This window comes from Passer domesticus, chromosome 4, assembly GCF_036417665.1.
Source record: "Passer domesticus isolate bPasDom1 chromosome 4, bPasDom1.hap1, whole genome shotgun sequence".
In the NCBI taxonomy this organism is placed as follows: domain Eukaryota; kingdom Metazoa; phylum Chordata; class Aves; order Passeriformes; family Passeridae; genus Passer; species Passer domesticus.
In genome coordinates this window covers 26,677,595-26,704,036 of record NC_087477.1, presented here as the reverse complement: position 1 = coordinate 26,704,036, position 26,442 = coordinate 26,677,595, and the positions used below count along the sequence as shown (strand labels likewise).

The 26,442-nt window shown below is 38.0% G+C and overlaps 1 protein-coding gene across 2 annotated transcripts in view; it reads left to right on the top strand.

Annotated features, from left to right (window-relative positions):
• Positions 1 to 19,243, top strand: part of EDNRA (endothelin receptor type A) — a 32,903-nt gene extending 13,660 nt beyond the window's left edge. For both annotated transcript variants that reach the window (XM_064416695.1, XM_064416696.1), the window contains exons 3-8: positions 3,810 to 3,937; positions 9,671 to 9,869; positions 13,663 to 13,815; positions 15,462 to 15,595; positions 15,968 to 16,076; positions 17,411 to 19,243. In XM_064416695.1, the coding sequence (XP_064272765.1) occupies positions 3,810 to 3,937; positions 9,671 to 9,869; positions 13,663 to 13,815; positions 15,462 to 15,595; positions 15,968 to 16,076; positions 17,411 to 17,551 (864 nt within the window). In that variant the 3' untranslated portion in view covers positions 17,552 to 19,243. The remainder of the gene's footprint in view (positions 1 to 3,809; positions 3,938 to 9,670; positions 9,870 to 13,662; positions 13,816 to 15,461; positions 15,596 to 15,967; positions 16,077 to 17,410) is intronic.
• Positions 19,244 to 26,442: the final 7,199 nt, after the last annotated feature.

Sequence of the window (26,442 nt, the reverse complement as noted above, 5' to 3'; positions counted from 1 at the left end):
TTTGCTGCCATCCTCAATGGCACATGGCAGACAGAGGGGACCTCCTGACATGCACTTGAGCTGAAGGAGTTTTAATAGAGCAGCTCAGAGACAGTTCCTATCCAGCACCCCAACAAGCCCATCTATCTTGAGCTGAGCTCCAGGGCCATCATCTGCCTGCAAACACAGGATCAGCCTGGCATGAGATAAACACTGTGGCTGCACATGAGCCTGCTCTGGGCAGCACTCATGTGGTGGGGTTACAGCAGTCTCTCTTTCAGACTATATATAAATTGCTTGGGATGCACAGTGGGACTTGGTGTTTTGTACATCAGCTACCATACTGAGGGGGGTTAGAAAATAGCAGCAGCAGCAGAATAAAATCAACGGAGTGACATTTAAAAATCACTGCAAAGGAATGTTCTCAGTGCTGATGTCTTGTTTGTCTTCAGCTGCACTCAGGGCAGAGAGGCCATATAAAGCAGCAGAGAAGGGAGGATGCTCAAGGAAGCTGTGGCTGGCTGTCTGGTCACTTTGTGAGTTTTTAAAGGGCAGTCTTGATTTCTGATGTCAGTGCAAAAATACATGTTGACCACACTCTTTTCTCAGGAATTGCACCACAGTATGAAATACTCTTAAATTGCAAACTACACAAGGGAAAAGTGTGTTTCCTTTGCACATGACTTATTTTGAAACCTCAGAGATTTTGTAAGTGGGTTTGCAAAAGCACAATCCACTTCCACAACTTATAGAGAACTGGGACATAAGTAGGAGCAATCAGTCTGATTTCTTCTATCCTAGAGCCTTGAGAGAAAATATAATTTTCTAGAATTTTATAATAATTTTGTTTCAATATTAAAATATGCAAAAGCACTCAAAGGGCAAAGCCAGTAGTTCCAGTTCTTGTATTGCACCTAAGTAAATCAGGATTAATTAAATTAAATTCCTGGCTCCATTTTTTAAAATACAAAATAAATGTATTATTTCCTTCTGAAATTTCCATACAATGCTAGGGCAGAACAGAGGGAAATGGACTTATTTTGATGCTAAAATTAGTAAAACTAAAGACAGGGTCAGATTTGCTGACTAAAAATATCTACAGAAGAAAAAATTGGCACCTGATCCAAGGGGAAGTAATGAATGCATAGCTGATGCCAAGTGATAATGGAGTACACCCCCAGAAATGATTGCAAAGTGAATCTTGAAATCAAAAAACCTTATTTCTGGTCCCAGGGATTTTGATTAAAATCCACTTGAAAAGAATGTCTAATGATTTGGTACTGAGATTACTTCAATTAGTGGAAAGTGTAAGAAACAAAAGGAATAAAATACTTTTAATCTCAAAAAAGGAGAGCTTCCTGGGGTGTGGGGTTGAAGCGTACATGCTGGAAGCATGGTAAAGCTTCCCCGTGAGGAGTAATGAGTTAGTGAACCTTTTTCAAGTACAACACTTTTCTTTTTGAAGCTAATATTTGCCTTGTAGTAGCAGAGTTTCACAGTCACTACAAAGTGCTTGTTCGTTTCTACTGCTGGTGTAGCTACAGCCACAGTCAGGGCACTGAAATGAATAGGTGCCTTTCAGTTGCCTTTTAAAGTGTGATCTGTAATGATAAATGGGTTTGGGGGCTCTGGTTGGCACAGGGGATTGACAGAAGTCTGCTAGAGCTGCTTTTCCATGGCAGTGCCATTTATAATTTAGCCTTCCCAGACTGAGAACTACTCTGGTTTTACCCAAACCCAGCCAGGAGTTTGGAGCTGAAATTCCATGTGACTACAACATGGTTGAATTACTATGGGTGATCATCCCTTCTTTTTTCAACTTTTTTGTGATAAAAACTAAAATCTCATATGAGAGTTCTAGGCAAAGGCAGGATATGCTCTGCAAACATTTGTTACACTATTGCAAACCTATCTGGAAAGCAATTCTGCTGGAGCTTTCAATGTATTTCATTCAGTCTATAAATACAGATAGAATCAGAGGAACTAATCAAGAGCTTGCAGATATAAACTTATCACCTTTGCTGCTGAAGGTACTGCAGTTAAATCACCAATCCTAGCAATCCAATCCCTAGTCTTTTGAGAAAAGGGGAATTTCCTTTCATCAAATGTGACTATCCTAAACTGGGATACCACACCAAAAGTGCTTGCACTGTTTGATCCACAGTTTCCACCGAGCTGGCTGAAAGGTGTGAGTTGCTAAAATCTGTCCTGAAGTACAAGTAATCAAATGACATTAATATAGTCCTAGAGAGACACAGGCAATGTAGAGTGCATAGCTGCTTCCAGCACTTTTGAGGTATCATTTGGGGGACAAAATCACAAGTAACTCAGCATTGTGATGAATGACTATAAAACAGAGGGAGTGCAAAAAATCCACTGCAGGACTATGAGGAGCAGATTAATTCCTACTTAGGTGGAATTTTGTGATAAACATCTATACACTACAGCAAAGTTCTCTGAAAAACTCATGCTATGAAAAAACAGAGAGGTAACATCTACCTTAACTAAGATAAAGATAGATGAGAATTTCAACTTCCCACAGTTGACATTTGTATTGCTAAAGGTCGTGATTATTAGCATACTTCAGATAAGCAGTAATTTAAATAGAAATAAAATGTTTACTTTGAATACTATAGTCCTGAGTTACAATCAGAATTTGTTTTTCTAATTCTACAACGAGAATACACCCACTTTTAGCAGATAAGTGTGTTCCAAGACCTAAAAAATATTTCTAGTCCTTGTGGTTGCAAAGCTAACTCTCAAAACATGAACATCCTACCACTAAGAAAGCCTCAGCAGCAGAGACTTAGAGAAGAAGGTGAACAAAATGGTAGTGCAAGAGTGAGGAGGTTTACTGACTTTGTTTTTATATAGAACTATTCACGAGGGCTGAAATATCCCTTACTTGAGTTAAAATAGCTAAATTGGGGCTCAGTACTTCGTATGTATTCAATTTTTATTGAGTAGATTTCATTGAATGTAATCTGCCATTTAATGTCAGCACAGGTAAAGGGTGATCTTCTGTGACTCTGCAGCCAGTTGTGGATTTGATTATCCTGAATAATTTTATGTCCTGTATTTTATATGTACACTTGCTACCAAAGACACGTTCAAAGCTTTAGCAGTTATAGCTGGAAATATTACTACTTATATGCTAATTCTTCACAACTATGCACATGAATCACTGTACTAATATTTATTATGTAAATTATTCCTTGGAAATACTGCTCTAAGCCCCAGTCACTCACATCTTTCCAATGGATGCCTTTCTGTTGCCTTGAAGCACAGCCCACATGTTTGCACGGTTGTCCTTTAAAATGCAATATGGAACAAATTATGCATGCACAGTGTTTTCTTCACACTCCTCAGAGTCTGGCACTGAATATTGCCATGAGTTACTCAATGGTACATTTACCATGACAAGAATCTATTTGCGTGCAGCATCAGGACTTGGCCTGAGGTATTTCATTATGGACCCCGAGTTATGTTTTGACTGCCTGGTTCTGGGACACAGCAATCACAACCATTTATGACAGGCTTGAGCTGGATTTTCATGATTCAGTACTGCTGGCAGGTTCACAATAATAAAAAAATTAACAATGCAATTTACTATTGCAACACCATGAGGTCAACATTTTATGTAAACTTTCAACTTCTGTGCTTCCACAGTAGCAGTTAGTTCCCAGATCCGCTCAGTACTAAGGATATGCTTGAGTTAAGGAGAATTCAAGGTTACACTGGCTGCGTCTAAGACAGGAAATAACTGCAATTGTGGCATACTTGCTAGGTTACTGTTTAAATATTCTGATTATTTTGTATCTTCTCTTTAGCTCCTGGCTCAGAAGTGGCCTTTTGGAAATACAGAATTTGGACAGTTTCTTTGCAAATTCCTTCCCTTTATCCAGAAGGCATCAGTGGGAATCACAGTCCTTAACCTGTGTGCCCTTAGTGTGGACAGGTACAGTATCCTTTACTCTTTTGCCACTGTTCTTGCACGTGCAGACTTTCTAAATCTGGGAGCACTGAGCATGGTCTTTTAGCAGGCAGATTACAATACAGATATATCTTAGATTCTGGTCTTTTATATTTTGGCTAATGCAAAGCACCACATTTGTGGCTCGAAGTATAATATTAAGTCCTTGGGATAATGAACTTCACATGTTTTTTAAAGGTATTTAAAAGTTCTGGTAAAGCATTATTTCAATTTCTTTCACCAGACAAGAATTTACTGGGGTTTGACTCAGTATTCAAATTTCTTTCTTTCATAAGAACTCATGGCTTTTTTTGTATTTGAAAAAGATCATAATGTTTAGGCTTTAAAATCAGTTTTTCAACTCACTGCCTATGGACAATAAACAGGGGGTTATTCTGCTAACTTTCCAAACTAACAGAGCACTACTGGAAAATATGCTGGAAACCTGCTTTGATAGTTTGACATAGGTGGCTTGAGAATTAATGCCTCTGCTATTTTTTCTTAATACATAAAATGCAATAGCAGATGAACACCTGACTTATGTAAAAGTTGGTTTTATGTCTTGAGTTACTTGATCATGTTCTACTCCAAAATATCAGTACCTCTAAATACAGAAAATACTGTTAAATAAAATGCAGTATGTGTATTATGAGTACAGGGATGCAAAGAAGTTTTAAAATTAATCTTGGTTTGGCTTTTGAGAAAAAGTTAATGTATAAGGTTTGCAGTGGATAAATCACTTGGTACTATCCATACCTAAAATACAGTTCCTTACTGCATTAATACCCCAATAGCCAAAGCCATAAAAAAAAAAAAATTAAAAATTTAAAAAGGTAATACTGTTCTACTTCCATTTTTTGAGTCTGAGAACTACAAAAACAATTATATTTCTCAAACAATATCTGCCCACCACTGAGCAAAACTCCATGAGCCCCTCTAAGGAATAAATCATAGATCAAGCACACGAAACATGAGACAGTTTGTTAGATAAATTCTGACAACTGCAGTTTCAGTAGATGAAGTTCCACTGTCATATACATTTTTATAAATTGGAACTAACTCAGCTGAAGCTACCTTTTAGTAGATATATATGTTTTTTTACAAGGACTGATTTGCTAATCCTCACAATAACCAAATGCTGTTTCCATTTGAGTATAAAATCTGGTATGGGATCAGACTCAGACTATTTAATTTCCTCCCTTAGCTTAGACACTTTGCCAAGGACATATTCTTTATCATCTGTTGCTACTCTAGTAAGTGGTTGCAGAGGATGTGTGTTAGGAAACAGATGTATGGAGCCAGATTCTGACATTGGCTAACAAGAACTGAATCTAGCTTCAATCACCATGAAAGCAGAGAGCACCTTCAATAAGTTAGGTTGGACAGTGAAAGTTGGGCACATTAACACAAAATTCCACATCAGCTAATGGTTGCTTTCTAGAATGGAAAATGAGTCCATATGAAATAGTGTGCTGTCACAGCTGGACTGTTTCTGGTTTATGGGCAAGTTAATTCTTGCTTTAAAAAAGCTCCTGAAAGTTATCTTGTTTATACTTATTTTGGGTCTCTATATACTGCATTCTATGGCACATAAAAGATGAAGTCAATCGGTAGAGTGAATCCAGAGCTCCATATTTTTAGTCGCTGTTGACTCTCTATCCCTATTGCAGACTACAGCCATAAGTTAGAACGGGGTTCTTTTTTTTTTTTTTCTATCAGAAAGATCCCTGTGCTAACTACATCCTATTGTGAAACTCCCCTCATTACTACTGCCCTGAAGTGACTTGCCCTGACAGTGTATTAAGGTTTAACTGTGCTTGCCCAAGGGGAACAATGGCCACTCACATGTGGAGAGGGTTTTAAGAGGCTGGCAGAAAGCCACCCATTCACCCTTCGGAGGAAGCTCACTTCGAAGTTGCCTCAGATGCCCCCCAGGCATTTTTAAACTCTAGGTCACGATGGTGAGGATAGAGTGACTCTTTTTCTAAACAGTGCCTAAGTGTGACTAAGAGGAAGGATATTTCCCTGCCTGAGTTTTTACTCTTGCTTATGTCTTGGGCATAATGACTTTGATGAAGAAATAGGCTGAAGAAGAAAAGTGAAGATATGGATCTCATTTTACATGTATACACTCTCTTCTTGCCTCCTCTGCATAGCACAGTGCAAAGAACAATGATCCTAAAGTAAATACTTTTATCTCACAGTAAGTGTATGAGACAAGTCAGGATTTTGACATTAAAATAAAACTCTAAAAGCTTTATTATGTTAAGATAGTTGCATAAAATGAAGAACAGCTGTGGTTGCTAATAAGGAAGCAGAACACTTCAGTACCAGCAACATCAGGGACATTTAGGAACTGTCCTGGCACTCATCTTGACAGTGACTGCTTCATACGTGCTTGATCCTGTCTCTTATGTTTTCTGCATTGCTTTTCACTCTTACAAAGGGCTGATGATACTCACAGAACAGACACTTGTTATATTACAGGTTCATTTGAACACCTAGTTTTCTAATTAACACCTAATTTCTAATCTAAGTTAAAAGGAATAGGGGAACAAAAGCACCCACTGATGTTTTCAGATCCAGACAAGATGTCCTTCTGAAAGAAATGCTTTAAGCATGTTATAACTGGATAGGAGTGCAAACTATTTAATTGTGTGTATGTATGCAAGTTGACAGCACATGCATGAGCAGTTGAAAATCAAAAAGGGAGAGAAGAGGAGCCACAATATCAAGCAGAGAACAGGAAATGACCTGGAAAAAAAGTGAACATTTTAGACAAGACTGGAGACAAGAGGGAAATAAACAGAAGAAAAGGAAAGTTAGACACATCTCACACAGATTTTAGAGTGAGGAATTAAATGCAATGCATTATGCATGTATTTTATGTCAGGTCCCTGGCAGACATCCTATATTTTCCAAGTATGAGGGAAATAAACCCTGCAGTACTTTCTCACTCTTGATTGTGGGAGGTTTGTGGCTAGACAAAGTTCCTCTGTATTACATAACCCACAGAACACCCACCTGAAAAATTATTACTAGTAAAATTATTATTGCTACCACTATTTTTCAAATCATTCCTACAACAGAGAGTAAAGAGACCGAGTAATTGCACCTTAATATGCATTCAGCAAATTCTGATGTAATTCCTGAGCTTCTTAGGTTTTAGCTGAAAATATTAATAAAATTATTCAGCTAACAATTCCTTATTTGAGAGTTATTTGAATTGTAAACTGAAAAAAAAAAATCTGTATAATACATACAGGACCTAAATCCTTACTGCTGTGCATAGCAATCTCCTCATGTGCAAAACAGATGTAACTCAAAAGAACAGGAAAAAAAATGCAAGAAAGCAAATAACTGGATTCACAGTTTTCAAGTCATTGTTTGTCACTCTTATATTTACAGAGGTAACACAAAACAAGCTTTATATTTGCTACTTGAAAAATATATACAGTGTACAAGCCCTGGTTTGCTAAGAGCATCAGTCAGTCAAGGAGGGGATAGTACCTTGTGCAGCTGACAGAAGTGATTGTAAAATTGCCAGTCTGTAGAAAGTAAACTTTGAACTGATTGTCAAATTTCTACAGTTCACAAATACTTGAACATTTGTGTGAAAGGTTCCATTTCAATGCATATTCCGTTTGGTGATGAAAGCCAGAATTTGATATTTGGCAAAAAGAAATATTACAGGATGACAAAGTATTTAAAATTAAATTTGGATTTTAATATGAATATTTGTGAGAAGATATGATACTGGATATTTCTTTCTTAGTTCTCCCAGTATAGTTCAATTTGTTTCAATAGTCTCAGAATTTTAATCTCAGAGACCTCCTTCCCTTTTTCATATTCTTGGAAGATAAGGATGCCATTAGATGATATCTTTATTTTTCATGTGCAATTCAAAGCTGTAGTTTGCTTTTTTACACCTGAAGTATTTCTACACACATTTCTGTAGAAATGATGCTCTGAGAACCTGTCTGTAGTTCACCTGTGACTGTGCTGTGCACGACACTGCTGTAGGTATCAAGGCAAAGCTCTCCAGTCTGTTTTCTGCAGGGATGATGGCAGGCCCTGACACCTTCCAGTGATGTTGGGTAACAATGCTTGCTGAAGTTTTTGTGAGGGGCTTAAGCCTGGATTTGAATTCAGGCATTGTCATTCCTCTAACACTGAGGCTACAGGGGATGGAATTCCCAAGTCTTCCATTTAGTTAATAAGCACACTTCCAAGCTAAAAAGAGGGTGTGATACAAGAAATCAGAAGAAATGATTTGTGCGTGAATCCAGTGTTACTGTATTGGTTAAAGGAGGGCTTAGAAAGCCTTTCAATAACCACATTTTCCTGATCTCTGTAGCCTAGGTCCTGTAGCCCTCAAAAAGTGTTTTTCCCCATTGGAAGCTCCTCATTCCTTCCATCTTGGTTGGACTTGAAGATCTCAAAATGTCTTTCCCAACCTAGTTCATTCTGTGATTCTGTGATCTCAAAAATTCCAGACACAGTATTTCTCTTCCTAATATGATTTTTTTTTAATCAGACAAACAGCTTTTCTTGATTTTTTTTATCCTCAACCAAAGAAGACTTTCGTCAGTGGATGCCATGATATGTTCATGCAGCACTGTCATTCCAAACAGTAAGGTGCTATTATTTTAAGGAAGCAAAATAAGCAGTTCAGGAGCTGTAACATCATTAATGACAGAGAGCTCTCCAGAATGAATTTCAGATTAATACAAGATCAAAAATAATATTGGTTCTTTCCACTGATTCTGTCTTTGCTAAATTATTGCAAATGCTAAACAAGTGGTTTACTGCAGTAATTGTAGGGCAACAGTTAAATCTACTACTGAAAACTTAGTTTACGGACTGGATTGCACTCTGTATCCTATGCCTATGGACTGGATTGCACTCTGTATCTTATGCTTATGGACTGGATTGCACCCTGTATCCTATGCCTATGGACTGGATTGCACTCTGTATCTTATGCTTATGGACTGGATTGCACTCTGTATCCTATGCCTATGGACTGGATTGCACCCTGTATCCTATGCTTATGGACTGGATTGCACTCTGTATCCTATACCTATCAGTCTTCTCTGAATAATTTTACAACCTTCTGACCAGAGCTGATAGAGAGATTGAGGTCTCAAGGCTAATAAATTTCTACAAGCTCATTGAAAACTGAGAGACAACTAAAGAAAGATCCTCTCAGTTCATTGAACAGTACAAATGCCTTTTCACTTCATCGAGAGTATTTTCCTGGTGTTTAATTTGCTGGAAGCTGACAGCTTCACTTTGGATAGCACTGCTGCTACAGCTGAGGTAGCTGAAGGAGATGGATGCTTTGTATCTGTTAGAACGACTGTGTGCCTGGAAGCTTTTTTCCCTCTGTTATGGCAGTTATTTAGTGAAAGATACAGTCTGTCCTCACAAACCTTGCCTACTTTAATTAGAATCATTAGCGCAGTCCACCCAGCAGAATTCCACACAATCCCACACCCAAGCAGAACAGGAGCAGCCAGCTCTGGGCTCTCCACCTCTTGATGTGTCCTGTTATGTCCTAGGTAAGTTGATAGCTGGCAGAGGCCCTGGAATATGCAGAAAAAACAAGCAATACAAGTCTCAGATGTCAGCTTTAGGAATTTACTTGCCATATGACACTGAACCGTGAACTTTCAAGAAGGAAAGCATGGGCTGGAAAATAACACCTGTCTCTTGCAGGTACAGAGCCGTGGCATCCTGGAGCCGTGTTCAGGGGATTGGAATCCCGATGATCACTGCTATTGAAATTTTCTCCATTTGGCTTCTGTCCTTCATACTGGCCATCCCAGAAGCAATTGGCTTTGCCGTGGTACCTTTCAAATACAAGGATGCAAGTTATGTTACCTGCATGCTCAAACCTACAAATGATTTCATGTTGGTAAGTAACATCCTGTCTTCTGTTTTTTGGAACCCAGAGTATGTGGGTTAGATAATCAAGATATTGGATGATAAGAGAGTTTATTCATGGATTAAACTGCAAAATGTATTTCAGTGTGTATTGGTGCAAAGAGAGGACCCTGTGTTCACAGTGACTTGTCTCTGCTTTCAGCCAGAGAGATGAAATGGAGCTTTACTGCATTTTCATTTCTTTGCTACTGAAGATTCTTGCTACAGACATTTGCAATTCATACCTGCTAAAAGTACAATCAAGAGATGTATCAAGGTAGCCAGAGCCTTGAAAAGTTTTAAGTTTCAAGGTACAACACCTTGGAGCTTGTAAATGTCAAAACACATGCTTCACCATGATTAGTCATCCTTCTCTATGCAGTAGTCATCTCTTTTGGCACTGAAAGAAAAGGGTGGGGCAATGCTACATGCATTAACGTCAAATAAAAAAAATAATCCTGTAGTTTACAAGAAATCGTGACTACACAGCTGACAGACCCACACCTCCAGCTAGGTGCTTGTGCAGTGTTAGCTGCCATTAGATACAGCAGCTCAAGAGCAAGAGGAGTGCCTGAGACACCCCAGGCTGCTTCGGCACATTTCCTACCCTTCACCCTCTGTGCTCCTGCAGATTAACAGCTGTCAATACCCACATCAACTTCTGAGCAAAGCTGCTCAGGTGAGAAGTCACTACAGAATCAATAGATTACTGCGTAGGGGCATAGTGGTTTTCCACCTGGCCTTACAATGGAGAAAATATCTTTAATTTTTTTAAAATTCTGAATACAGTGAAAGGCCAGGTATCATTCATCCAGTAATGAAAAAGAAAGAGTAATCTGATCTGTTGCAGAGAAGGCAGATAGCACCAGGTCTTCAGTCTTGAGAAAAACTCAGTATTTTTTTCTGGACTAGAATTTTTCATAACAGAGTATTAAGTTTCTCCTTTTTGAATGTCTGGTTCTTCTACTTTTATTGGACCAGAACGTAACTTGGCCTAGAATTGGGAAAGATAAGGTAAAGTAGAGCTAGGAATTTTAGAAAATAAAAAGTGTGAATGATTACTTTTTCAGAGGAATACCCCCAGCTGTGGTAGGGTTACAAAGACTATAGAGATGGCCAAAAGAGCATGAGATAATTGAAAGAGAAGACAAAAGGTATTCCCTAATGAAAATAATTAATGCAGGTAAAGATGGAGTGGAATTTCCCAGAGTTTATTATATTTTTGTTTCTTCACTCCACAGCCTATATGACTGTAGATACTGTAGTTATAAGACTGTGATTTATGAATTAGACACTACAGCAAAATTTCCCTTCTCTAATGGCTGTTTTTCTCCTCAAATGTACCTGGACAACCTTCACATCCTTTTTCCCTAAGAAAAAGAACAGTTTTCCCTTTTCTCAAAAACATTATAGTTCAGGTCTTCCATAGGCATGCTAAACTTTAATGATTACTGTTCTGTTCTTAATGTTCTAAGCAGAATAGCTTGGTTTGTTTTCCCAGCAGGAAGTAGTATCTCTTACTTGCTCAGTATAATTCAGAAGTGCCAATCTTCCCATAGCAGTTTAGTTTTTAGGGAAACAAACCAGCAGTTACATCCAAGCTGAGAGTAAATGCTGGATGTGTCAGTCAAAATGGAGAGCTTTGTGTTTCAATGTGTTGCAAGCAAGTACAAACATGAGATTAAAGTGGAAATACCATTTTAACCTTAACTATAGTATTTACTACCACGAACACCACAATAAACAATTACTAAACTTCAGGAAGGATTTATTATTAACTTCTGTTTTTAATAGGAGCTTTATTCATGTTTAAAGCTATCTTTGAAAGATTTAAAATATTCATGCTAGACCATGATTCCCAAGAGGCAGAGCGCACTAGGAAACTTGTTTAAAATGCACATTTCCTGTAGAAAACCAGTTCCATGTGGGCTTTCAAGACAAACAAAAGAATGTCTACTTCTCTTCAATCAACCCATTTTTGTGCATTGATGTAAGCTTTGTGAAACTCAAATTCCTCAATTAATCATTTACAGACATTTTAGAATAGGTTTTATAGCTCCACGAGGCCAACTCCTCATCCAGAAGTGATGTATTGCTCAGGGCTGTGACACAGACCTTTCCGGTGTTTTCTTGACCAACAGGCAATGCTCATGGAGCCTGGAACACTGGTAGGGCACAAAGTTTTCCGTGTAAACATGGAATGGTTTCACGTAGTACACATTTTGTTGTGCTGCCCAGCCAATGTGATTGCAGGCTGACTTGGAGGAATTTGCCATGGAAAAGATAATTGTCTCCATGTATTTGTAATCCTTTGCTCTGCAGAAGGAGCAGTAATTACATTTGCCCTCAGTACAAGCTCCTCCAATATGAGGGATATTGTTTTCCGGTTTTCTGCTGGCAAACGCTTTGCTCCCAGAGGGGGAAATTCTGCCCCCAAGGAAAGTGCAGCTATGCAGGAGACTGCAGCCCCTTCTCAGGGAGGAAGCCAATGAGGAGGAGGAAACAAGTTAATCAACACAACACAGTGTCCCAGAGTGAGGTCGGATTGTGGCTTAGAAACCAGCAGCATAATCTAAACTAGCAAATTCTGTATGCAGCTGTGTTGGGGCAGAGGGAAAAAAATCAAAAGCACTCCCTTTTTCTTAGCAAATCAACTTCCTAATGTAACTGAAGTAGATTTTTAAAGTAACATTATTAAACACCAGCATGTGAATCGTATCAACTTTATCTCATCTTTCAAAGTATAGTGCTATTTGGTTTTAAATGTAAACATGATGTCAAAAGTTTGAGTTTTTCAAACAGGATCCAAAAAAATCCTCAGGCATAAGAATTTTGACATTTGGTGTGGGAACTGTGATGTTACGAGAGCACATCCTCTAGGAACAAACAAGCTGGGGGAAAGAGTGACACATCCCTTTTATACTAATAACCTAGACACAGGAAGTGTTTGAAATGCTATATTTCAGCACATACTTTTGGCTGAGCATAAAAGTTAAAAACCAAGATACAGTATTCTGAAGCCTGCAAACACGATTCTCTACAGAAGAGAGCTATTTTAAATGTTTTCTCAAATGTAGTATTTCCCACAATACATAAATGTATTAACTCACAGCACTGCTTACATCACAGCTAATACTTAAAATTACACAGAGAAAAGTGTGGCTATTCTATCAATACCTCATTGTCCCGTCACAAAAGGCAAATGGTAGAAATGGCAGTCAAGGGGTTAAAAGTAACTGTACCACTGGAAGCCATCCCTAAGCTTTGCACATATCAGACAAACACTTATGAAGTGGCTCCTATCTGCCCAGTACATAAGCAAACCAACTGCCAACCTTTTCACTGATAACAAAAGGTGATTAAACTTACAAGACATTTTGAATTTTCCTTTTTTGGCATCAGGACAGAAGCTTTAGAGGTAAATGGCATTTCCTGAGACAGGCTTTTAGTAAGATTCGTTATCTCAGACTGACACTGTCTACATTTGGGCAGGTCTTTTTCATGCAGCTGTATTCCAGTTTTCATGAATGAATATAAATGCTCAGAAAGTACAACCAAAAAAATTAATTCCTACCTAAGACAGATTGCAACAAAGGTACAGGCAGACTATCTGCAAATGTTTACACTACCACAATTCCTATTTTGATGTTGGTCAAAAAGAGATTGACAATAAGCAAACAGACAGATACCAGTGTACCAACTGTCATGCTTTACCAAGGTCTTTCTGTGGTATTTTGCATTCAATCATAAGAAAATATCTGCTTTCTTCTTTTCCTTATCTACAGTTTTACAAAGATGCAAAGGATTGGTGGCTGTTTGGTTTCTATTTCTGCATGCCGCTGGCATGTACTGCCATCTTTTATACGCTAATGACTTGTGAAATGTTAAACAGAAGAAACAGCAACTTGAGAATTGCTCTCAGTGAACACCTCAAGCAGGTAAATATATTAGAAACACTAATGCTTGAAAATTTTGTTCTTCTCTCTATGGGTTACCTTAGAAATATTTCAAAGTGTACCTGAATACAGTAAACTACAGAAGTAGAAAGTGAGCATGTGGGTTATTTATGATGTTAAGGCATTCATTTAAACCTGGAACAAAAGACTAAATCATTGTATAAGGAGGCATTGAAGACAGTGTGCTCAGGAAGCTAACCCTTTTCTGTTCTTATGCTGACAGTTGTGCCCTCCTTCTCTTTAACCTCAAATCACTACTGGCTAAATGCTCTGAAATTTAACTACAAAGATTTGCCAAAAATGTTTCTTTTTCTCTATAAAGATATGACTCCATGGATCCTCTGTCCTTTTGGCACTCTTTGATATGTAACTGTAGTTTCATATAAAAAGCAAATTGAGAATAACCTAGTTTAGAAAAGAGTGCATTTTGCTTCTCAGGGTTATTGCACTGCTGTAGCTGCTTTGAAAAGAGCAACAGGAGAAGAGAGCAAAGGATCACAGAACAAAGTTGCTCATGGAACCATCAGGTCTCTTTGCTGGTTTGGCAGCGCTGGCTGACGTTTAACACTTAACTGAACTTTAAAAGAGTCTGGAGCTTTTCCCCTGCATTAATATCAGCCCTTCAAATTCCACTCTTTTGACTTCCATGTTCACAGATGTGAATCCCTAAAGCAGTCCTCTCTGCATCACAGTGAGTTCTCACAGAGGTTCCTCCTCTGCTGGTTCATTCCAGATCAAGGCTGACTGGAAAATCCTCCCCTTGTGCAGATTCTCCACTTTCTTCCCTCACCAGGCCCTAGAACTGTAACACAGTGTCCTGGGGCCACACACACAGGCTACTCCACCCAGTAGAAGTAGAACGGTATGTACTAGGAGGTGGGGGAATCCACTGTCCTAAATTGCAGTGCCTACTAAGCTTCTCAGACTGGCTGCTGCAGGATGACTTTATGACACAATTTGAAAATGTTTATCTTTTTACAAAGCCTAACAAGACTGTAATCACTATTTGACTTCAAGTTCTTTCATGGCAGAGCCTAGCAGTGCTTGTCACTGTTATATTACCGTGGAATACTTACCCCTTCATATGCTTCTCTTTATCAAACCCATGCCTACCAAACACTGCTGGAATGCATTGTCAAAAATTCACTAAAACATCTGTAACTCTCTAGAGCCACTTAAAAAAAACCCTTAAATTGCAATTATTTCCTAAGTATTACAAGATTAAGCTGTAATACCAACATTACTGAAATGTTTGTAGAGGAACTATTTACCTGAGAACATCAAGATTTCATAGTAAGGATCACATAGCAAAATCAATATACTGGGCAGTATCCCTTTTTATAGAACACTATATCAGAGAGAATCCTACAATATTCTAGCAGTACCAATACCTGTGTGCCCAGCTGCTCCAGCCTCAGTGATGAGCAGGTTCTGCTGAGGATGGCCAGGATCAAGAGCATGACAAACCCCATAAAAAAAAGAGTACTACATCAGTCTGAAAGCCTCACTTTGGGAATCCTTTTATAATTTATCTATATTACTGACTTTGCTGCCAGCATTACTAACTACAATCACCTGCTATATGAATTGGGCACTCAGAATTGGGCATTCTTATCTCCTTTATCTAGCGCCGAGAAGTTGCCAAGACAGTTTTCTGCTTAGTCGTGATTTTTGCTCTTTGCTGGTTCCCTCTCCATCTGAGCCGGATTTTGAAGAAAATGGTATACAATGAAAAAGACCCCAGCAGATGTGAACTGCTCAGGTACTTCATTTTCTATGCCAATAGTTTGTACTGAAAAATATAATGCTGTATGCTTAGAATTTCTATGAGGAATGTCACTGTGCAATGCAACTGTGGTGTTCATTAATTTTAAGCTGCACCTATTTTCACCAGTTTCAGTTTTAATGGGATAGCATAATCTCAACAAATGTTGTTTGTCATTATTTCAATCACTTTGGATTTTTTGAACATCTGTGAGACAGGTTATTACAGACATGGCATGGTAGAAGATTAGATTGAGGGAGTTAGGTAAGAGAAAATGAGTTTGTGTGACAGAAGAGGCTGTAACCACAAGGAAAACAGATGCTTCTGTAGCCTATGAACTGTTTAAATGTTTGTCTTCCTCTTCCCTAGTTTCTTGCTGCCCTTGGATTATATCAGCATCAACCTGGCAACCATGAACTCTTGTATAAACCCCATAGCTCTGTATTTTGTGAGCAAGAAGTTTAAAAACTGTTTCCAGGTAAGATTCTCTTGATAAGATTTTATGTCCAGTTAAATAACTGTATTGGACCACTTGGCTGTTATCTATTTTTAACAGCTGGGAGAAGAGGCATGCAAAGGAATGAAAGAATATAAATTGTCTGGTTTAGCAGCTAGCAGTTTAGTTCACATAGCACATGTACCAAGATGAAAGTGAAACTATCCACTTCATCTGAAATACTAAACCAATAAATAAGTTTGACATAGTCCTCATATGTGTAAACTGAGATAGACATGCTCTTGTAAATACTATTTATCTGCACGTGACATGCACATTAAATAGAATTTGCTTGATAACAATTGTCCACTCTCGATGACACCAAGTTGCCCGTATTAAACAATCTCATTAATGACTAAAATTTTCAGGCTTGAATACCAAATCAGGCACCTGACTTGACTTTGGCAATCAAATATGAATTATGTTTTCTACCTGCATTTTCCAGTTCCTACACATGCAAACGTATTTTAAGGCTAAAATAATTTCATTGTGACAATGTGCCTCTGCAGTCCCTGTCCGCCTATTAAAGGCAACAACAGGAAGCAAAAAAAAAAAAAAAAAAAGAGAGTAAAGAAAGTAATGAAATGGAAGACTGAAATATCTGCAATGAAAAACAAAGGATGATAGGACTGTACTACTAAACTTTAAGTCTGAGAATAGGCAGAATCCAAACTACTGACAAAAACTGAGAAGAATTATTACACTTAGGGAATACCTGTTTGTCTGTAGCCTGCTCAGATTTACAAACTGTATAAGGGAGCATTTTCACATGATAAGTAAGAAATCAGCTTCTATTCCTAAGTGTGCAAGATGTTACACCTCATTACGTTCATTGAACCTTTTCCAAAATAATTTTGACTTTTTTTTTAAGATGTGAGAAGAGACTAAGTCACGGGCTGGGGAATTTTTCTTCTTTTTTCTTCCATGCTAAACAGCATGCTGATCCCTAACTTTGTCAAGTACAATGATAAAGTGGGGGGAAAAGCAATCAACCCGGCACCTAACAATATGTGTTGAATTCTGTAAGTTCTCAATCTATTTACCTTAGTGAAATAAATTTTCCTTTTCATACTGTGAAAGTTTTTTGCAAATAAGAGGCACAGACTGGCCCTAATTTGCTGCACTTGTGACGCTCAATCACAACAATCATTTATGTTCTAGGATAAAAATTGCCCTGAATATAGCTAGAACTCCCATCAGCTAGAATCTGTTATCTGTCATTTCTGAATGAAAAATATGGCTGGCAATCTGCACAGAACAGAGAGATTTGTCTTAACATTTATTTATTTATTTATTTATTTATTATTCATTTTCAGTCATGTCTTTGCTGTTGCTGCTCCCAGTCTAAGAGTTTGGTGACTTCAGTGCCCATGAATGGAACAAGCATTCAATGGAAAAACCAAGAACTAAACAATCACAATACAGACCGAAGCAGCCATAAGGACAGCATAAACTGAAAATTAAGGACTCTCACACCATTTCAGAATGAAACAGGAAAATAAAAGTCACTACAAAGCTATTTCAACAGGAAGCCCAGTGACTGTTCCGTAATGAATTCAGACATCTGCACCATTGTACCTAATTCTAGAGGTGACTGAGTAGATGGAGTGAGTGTAACTGTGATGTCCTGTGAACTGAGATCCACTGGATGGTAATTCTGCCTCTGAAAAGGATATTGATGTGATTAGGACACAAAAAACTGGCTTGAACTATACAGGTGGTTTTGCTGTTCTGAAGCAGGCAGGAACTGTCCAGTGTCTGTGACTGGTACAATGAAATCTTTTTACCTGACTGTCACCTCAAATTAACCACTCTGGAACTTCTGAGAAGATATCAAAATGGAATCTATCTGTGACTGTATTTTCTCTCTGCCCATTTGTCTTTTAAGTTCTGTTTCTGTGGTGGATAAAGCCCACACACCAGTTTGTTTTGCATGTTGTTGCTGTTGCTGTTTTTCAGGTTTATGTTAGAAAATGTTTTGGTCCACACCAGAATTTTACCTGTTACAATGGATCGGGACATTAGCTGGGCAGTTCACATTTGTAGCACTTCAGTATTCAAATATAGGAAGAGACCATTTAAACAGCATCAACATTTGGCACTTAAGCACAGATTAATACCAAAAAAAGAGGTATTAATAATACAGTACTATACTGTGTTATTTATTCTAATGCTCTGTACAAAATAAACATAATCTGTATCAGTGAAAAGAATGGAAGATGCTCACAGATGGGCACCTTACAATGTGTTTTATTAACCTGACGTTAATTCTTAAACTATATGAACCTTTTAATTATTTAGACTATAGCTGCATTAAATCTAAGTTGAAATGAGGGTCAGTGGAACATTATTAAAGCTGTCCACAGCATTCTGAGAATATGGTTACTATCAGAGCAGCTATGCACTCTGTTTTCACATTGTGAACATGAGGTTATAGTCAGAGTGAATGTAGAAATGTAGAAGTCCATACGAGTTGGATGTGCAGAAGGATATTTTGTGCCTTATTTCTTACAGAGCTCTTTGTCTTACAAGACACTCAAAGATTTTAATGAGGTTTAATAGGTTATCAGCATTGTTAACCATACAAATACTATTAACAATATATAGAAGCTATTGCTTGCATATATGTAAACTGATGGTTTCCTTATTATTTCCATCCATTAAGGCTACATGGCAAGAGATTCCAGTTTGCCTATAAACATTTTTAATAGGTAGCCTTTCATTAAATGGTGGAACTCAATAGTGTGGTTTCATATATAATATGTCTCATGCACAAATCTTTAAGGCAATTTATAGCATCTCTTGTGCTAGGCTAAGAAGCAGTAATCAAAATTCCACAAATTTTTAAACATCCGTTTCCTTTCCTGAAAGATGGAATCCTGCATAGTTTTATTTAAGAGGTCAAAATGCTAGTGCCTACAGTGACTTCTGCTGCACAATTTTCCCCAATGTTTACATTCACACAAATCTTCTGAAGTATATTTAAAAAAGGTTCTTTAAATTGGTTGGTTTGTGTATTTTTTGTGTGCTTTTGTCTCTGTGACATATATGCCTGTATAAATACATATAAATCTATGTTCATATGTTATAAACCTAAATACACTCTTCTGACAGTGCTCTGAGGTAGAGCCTAAGAGCATGGTATGGAATGAGACTTGGCTGAATTTTACTCAGAACATTTCATCCTCAAACTGTATCAGAAATCATAGTAAATGAGTGACAATGCTCTCCTTTGAGAAAATTGAGTTACTGAGTCTCTAAATCCTGAAATCTTCCCTGCTGCTTTGACTGAATGTATCGAGGAGATGATAAACAGAAAAAGACATGAGGATTGGATTTAAGTTGTAAATTGTTCCTCCTTTATTTCAAGGCAGGAGAAAGCTTTGTGTACATTCCCCTTTTCTGCTATTTACCTGATGGCTAGACGAACAAAAAAAATTTATACACTTGCAAACCAGTAATGTGATTGCCCAGAGACAATGCTTCTACCTGCCTACAAAAGACAGTAAGCAATCGAGACAATCTAGACTGTTTAGGTCAGTTTAGACAATCTAGGTCAGTTTAGGGTTCTTAACTTCTACCAAAAAATCCCCATCTACCTGCAAAAGTTTCAGACTGTGAAATGGGTCACTTCTATGCTTTTACAAGCACTGATGCAAACCATAAGTCATGAAAATTTAAACTTTTTCCTTCCAGGACAGACATTTCCAACATGTATTGCCTTCATCCCAAGAGCAGGCTCTGTTATGTGGCAGAGATACACGACACAAAAAGCATCCTTTAAACCACCTCAGCCTAGATGGAAAAACTATATTCCTACTGCTCATAATGCTGACTGACCTTGGCAGCAGCAATAAAAAATACAAAACGTTTTAACTAATGAAAAGAAGAGGGTAAATTATCTAACAGAAGTGAGAGGTACTTTTTAAAACCCTTTAGAATTATTTTCGTGAGCTTACTTCAGGATCAGAGCCTGCAAAAACTAACTGGTGCCCCTCATTCCAGTTCTCCAGCCTGTGGAAGGACAGAGAGAGTTTAAATAACAGTGACAAGTGAGGTCCTGGGAGATCTCATAGTCTTTTTTGCCATGTTTGCTTTTTTGTATTTTTACTGGTGGCTGCTGCTCCCACTCACAAACCAGTTGTAAGAACAAAGGGTGTCGTGATGTGGCAGCTGCAACGAGGGGGTGGGGGTAATGCTTCTGAAAAAGTTCCCAAGGTACTTTTTTAATTCCCTCCTCTTCTTCACACTGAGAATGGTAAATATTCCTCCTGGTACAGTGTTTACCCTCAATTCTGAAAAAGCTGATTTTCAAAAAGAACCAACAAAAGTATTCAACAATTCCAGTGTCACACAGAAGCTGCTTTCTCTTTTACATCAGTACAACTTTCCACAAGTATCCTTCCATTCTCTTCTTATTTTATAGACATTTTTAATCCTGCTGTTTGCATCAATCTCAGTTGAACTAAGCCTAGCTTTTGTCTGCAGACAAAACAGGGTCTATTCCACAAACTTCAGATTAACTTCATAAACTTTTTGTCTGTTCATCATAATCAAAATCCATTTAACTGTCACATTCATCTTTTTTTTGCAGACCTCAGAATTCCCAACTTTTGTCAGACCACTCAATGTAAAATTTCATTGACAGTCTCACTTCTTAACTTAGTTTTAGAATACAGCTGTTCTCTTTGTTTTCAATATGCATTTTTTTCAAACTCCCTCACTAAACATTTCTTTGGTATATTTTATTTACTTCAAGGAAACAGCACACATGGGTTTTCACTCATATCTATGTCTGTATTTATTTATTTATATATGAAACTCTGTGCTTCAGAACTGACCTAGCCAGCTCATGTGCATTAAAAAAAGTACATCATTAATCTCACTTGACAAAACCATTAGCTTGGTTCTAAGAAAAGATACTTATGCTACCCTTAAATCTGAACATGATTCTTTTTCATTTTAATACAGTCAGTTTCAGGTGTTTACCTGACTGTCCCTCCATCCTTCCAAACCAACTATCAACCCCCTGTCCAATTTCAATAAATTTTACAGAACAGAGTTATCATCCTAATAAAGCTGTAGAGAATTTAACAGAACTGCACGATGGCAGGAAGAACAAAATTCTACTCATGCTTTATGCAGAAAATTTCTGAAATATAGTTTGTGCATAACAATAAATTCACTTGATAGAAAGATGTCATAAACATTATGGATGCAGACCTGTACACCAACGCCGGCCTGGACCTGAACACCAATGCTGGCCCTTTTCCCTGGGAAACAAAACTCACCAGCCTAGGTTCCTGATGTCAGGTGGCAGGAGGCACTTGGCATTGTCAAAGCAGCCACAGTTGCTGGTGGTGGCACCTTGGGTGTGGGAGGCCTCCCTCACAGTTCGGAATTTCTGCAGGAAGACGGAGAGTCAGGGCCACAGGTATCTGAACACCAATGCCAGCCCTTTTCCTGGGAAACAAAACTCACCAGCCCAGGTTCCTGATGTCAGGTGGCAGGAGGCACTTGGTGCTGTCAAAGCAGCCACAGTTGCTGGTGGTGGCACCTTGGGTCTAGGAGACATCGTGTGGCATTAGGAATTTCAGCAGGAAGATGGCGACCCTTGGGTGCAGGCCGCTGAACACCAACGCCAGCCCTTTTCCTGGGAAACAAAAGTCACCAGCCCAGGTTCCTGATGTCAGTTGGCAGGAGGCACTTGGCACTGTCAAAGCAGCCACAGTTGCTGGTGGTGGCAGCTTGGGTCTGGCAGGCATCCTGCGACGATCGGAATTTCAGCAGGAAGACAGCCACCACGGGCCACGGGCCCCTGAACACCAACGCTGGCCCTTTTCCCTGGGAAACAAAAAAGCCTTGATCAGAGCACAGAACTTGTAATACATCTGAGAATCAAACCACAACCCATATATTCTTGGAAGTGAGTATTTGTAAGTTCCCTTGCTCGTGGAATTACTTGCTGCTTTTATTTATTTTATATTTTATTTTTATATGCCTGTTTTCCATCATTTACATACTTATTGCAATCTTCTTACTATATAATTTGATTCTGTGAAGCCTTATGGGTTTCAGTGTGTGAGAAGTCATGGTACAAATTCAAATTCTGCTGCATTTGTATGAACAGATTCCTGCTCAAAGGTCCCTGAGGCAAAGCACGCATTTTCATTAGAAGAAACACCAGGACAGCACGCTAACATTGCCTTGCAAAGTTTCTTCCACACAATCAATGCTCCAAAGTATTGGCTCAGCAAAGTATTCCTAATTTACACTCCTCACTCCTTCAAAGACTAAATAAAGTCAATTCTCCAAAATCAGAGTAAAAAAAGACACATAAAAAGTTTACAGACCAGAAACAGTTCTCAAGTTGCATGGTAAAAAAAAAAAAAAGACACCAAACCCAGGCATGTTTAAAATATGGCTCTAAAAAAATACAGTTTATCATTAGTTCAAGTGTGGGAAAGGAAGATATGAACTAAATAAAAAAATGTAGGTCATCTCCAGTTTCTCTTAAGGAAGATGAAATTAATTGACCTCTACTATTTGTCTAAAATCCCTTTTCCCCTGTACAAACACCACTGCTTCTGAACGGAGCTGTCACTTGAGTCACAGCCTTGAAGTCCTGTTAGTTACCGTGGCTTATTATTACAACAATAAAGCTCAACAAAGTAAGTTTTACAACTGGTAAGGGAAAGAAAACCAAGCCCAATCTGAACTTCAGAAGCACTCTGTCCACATTTGTGAGAGTAACTGAGTGTCTGCCAACTGCTCTGAAATCAATGCTTTGGTGTGTCTCAGAATAAGGCCTTTACTTCAATCTCACTGTCTTAGTCCTTGGGAGCAACAAGATTGAGAAGTTACTGAATCAAGCATCCAGAACAATTAATGAGAAGCACTTCAAGCTCTCCAAGAGAACATACCTCCTACTACATGTTTTAAACAGAGGAGAAGATTAGAAATCCATCATTAACTACTGTGCCATCCTGTAGCCACACTTCATATTTATTGAAACATCTGTGTCAAAAAGGTTTTTTTTGTCTTTTTCCCTCTAAAATTGTTGTACAGTGGGCTCTTTGGTATTGCCTCTAAATAAAGTATACATTTAGATTAGCTTTCTTTCCAATATATACACAGTGTTAGCAAAGCATTCATCTCCAGATGAATATGGAAGCACAATTAAACCAAAATATATTTCAATATGGAAGCACAATTAACCAAACTACCAGAAAATTAGGAGAGTACTCTTGGGACAAATTACTACAGCTCAGTACTACTTGTGGAAAATACATTGATTTTTTAATAGATAAGGAAGAGACCGTAGCACTTTTGGAAATTCAGGATAGAGCAGGTGTTAACAAGAATAACGAGAAACTCCACATTTCACGAGCTGGAATAAAATACTGTAAGAGCAATAAATCTTCATGCTCCATTATATAAATACATGTAAATTCTGGGGAGTAGGAAGACATAACTCTCTAATGCAAGATTCTTTGATTTCCCTGCAATGTTTCTCTAAAGTATTAGTTTCAAGACACATCTCACACTCAGAGATAATTGTGAAGAAAGGGAGATGCTTACTGAGTTTGCCTTCTTGAACTGCACAAAAATCTTTGACCAATATTTTTCATAATATCCAGCATATTCTAGCTTTCTTGTACCACAAATGAACTGCAACAACAGCAATACCAAGGACTACTCCAAAATCAAGGAATCCAGTGTTGAATTTAGTTCCTTTTAATGATCATTTGTGTATATATGTATATACATATCATTTGAGAATTTGCTTGGCAGAACCTTAAACAATGGTTGTTCTTCCATACAAAGTCCATTATTAATATTACCCCACCCAAACAAATCTTCTCTTCCATTTATTTTAGCAGTATAAGACCTCAATCAAAGTTAAAACTAGACAATAAAGTAATGGCGAGGGATAAATAACTTGGGATAAAATGCTGAACCTACTAACTTCAGTAGGACTGGGATTTCAGTCAGAATTTGTGATGGAGCCCATTGCAATGGTAACTGTGGCAACATGACTAAACCCACTGCAGCTAAGCAGGAAAGAAGTAAAAGATTCTGTGGGGCTTGGATGAATAATTATGAAATTATCATCTCATATGCTCTGGTCGGGAAGCCTCAAAGAAAGAAACCTCTGCACACTTTGTTTCCCATAAAGTCAGTTTAATAAATGAAGTCAGGGGTCAACGTTCTCCCCTCACACTACTCTATCAACAGAGACAGAATAGAAGAAAAGGAATATTGTCTACTTGCAAGGAGCAATCCTCATTGTAGAATACTGATATTCTGAAAATCCAGAGTATTGTCCTGAGCCTGTCCTTCCTCCAAGATGTGACTATTATTTAAACCAATTATTGCACAGATGTCAATGGAATAATCTATGCCAATGTTCTTATTGCTGTGTCCTCCTCCCTGTCCAGGCAAATATTGGGAAAGTACCATTGGCTGGAATATCCTCACACTATGTATCCATGACATGCCTGCTGCAATTATGCAGATCAGTTTTACTGAACCAATTCTGGCCTACACTGAAATCAATGTGGACATATTATAGCATGAGCACATATGTCTTAAAAATGTAGTGATCCTATGTCAGAGGAACCATGGATCAATATTTATTACTGCAGGGGATGTAGCACGCTGTATTCCTGAAGAATTCCATATGTACAAAAATATCTCTGTGGGAGCTTACACTGCTGAGTCAAACTGAAAACCCTTACAATTCTCCTGATATGCAGGCCTTTGGGATCTGCCTCTTTTCAGATAATATCATGTCCTGATTACATATTTAGCTGTTCTAGGGATGTGTTTTCTAAGCTTTGGGAAAACAGAGTGCTCAAACCAAAGACTGTATGAGAACTCTCATGTACAGCCATTTCCACTTTGCAGTTTTTTTGCCACGGGGATGAGATTTCATAAACATTGCTCTGTATTCAAAAAAACCAATCAAGTAAAATAATATGGAAAATGTACTACATGAAAAATAATTAGATGTCACAAGAAAAGGAGCACTCTCTAACTAAGCCAACCTGACACACTTCTTTGTAAAGATCCACTTGGTAATAATAGATTATTTTCTGCATGTTGAGTCTCAAAACTGAACACAGACACCTAATTTAAAATACTGCTTATGTCTTAGTTCAAGTGAGGCTACTTTGACTCACCATGGTACCCATGGAACTGGTTAACAGTTCCAGACGTGTTAGCAAAAATTTGTTACAGTAGGTGCCAAGATGGAAAATGGAAAAGAGTGACCAACCCAAATAAACAAACAATACAACTCAAGAACAATTTTGAGCTCAACAGGGAGCTGAAAATCTATTCCAAATGCTGCTTTAACTGCCTGTTGTATAAATACTTTAATATTTTTTTTTTTCAAAACTATGCTCTGCAAACCCAGGGCAACATAGGCTGCATAACAATTTTATGGAACATGAAAAATGCAACTTTATAATGTTTAGTCCTACAAGTTTGATGGTGAGCAGTAATCTGTAAGACATTTTCAGTGTTAACTAATTTTCCTTATCCAAATTACAGAACCCTGAGATCTTTGCAAATGCAAAGTTAAGAGAAACCTTTTCTAAATAATGTAATGCATAAGTTAAAGAAATTGGAAGTTGAAAATTCCAATTTCTATGACTTGATGCCTACCTTTTGCCCTTGAAATATTTTTTGTTATCTTGTCACTCTCTCTGAGATCCTTTCTTATTGTTGACTTATCATTGCCAACAAGCAGGATGAATTAACTTGTGCTCAACTCTTGACTGCTTCCACTTCTTCAGATTTTAGTGTTATCCATGCCTAAAACTGGCCTTAAGTATTACTGCCCTATAACAAAAGTTCCTATATGAACATACTTTGAATTGTTCAGGTAGTTTCTGATGATGGAATGATCAAAATGTGACAGTTTAAGTGTAGGTGATTACAGGAAACAGTGAGAAATTAAATAGGGGAAACCAATTAAAGATTGTATAGTTAAGCCGACAGGGGCTCCTGGGACGAGTGAAGAGACAAGAATTCTGACTCCATGTTTCAGAAGGCTGATTTATTATATTATGATATATATTATATTAAAATGCTATACTAAAAACTATACTAAAAGAACAGAGATAAAAGATCCATCAGAAGGCTAGAAAGGACAGGAGAGGAATAAAAACAAAAGCTTGTGACTCTCAGAGAGCCCGAGCCAGCTGACTGTGATTGGCCATTAATTGGAAACAACCAACATGCACCAATCTCAGATGCACCTGTTGCATTCCACAGCCACAGATAGTTATTGTTTACATTTCTTTTCTGAGGCTTCTCAGCTAGAATAGGAGAAAAATCT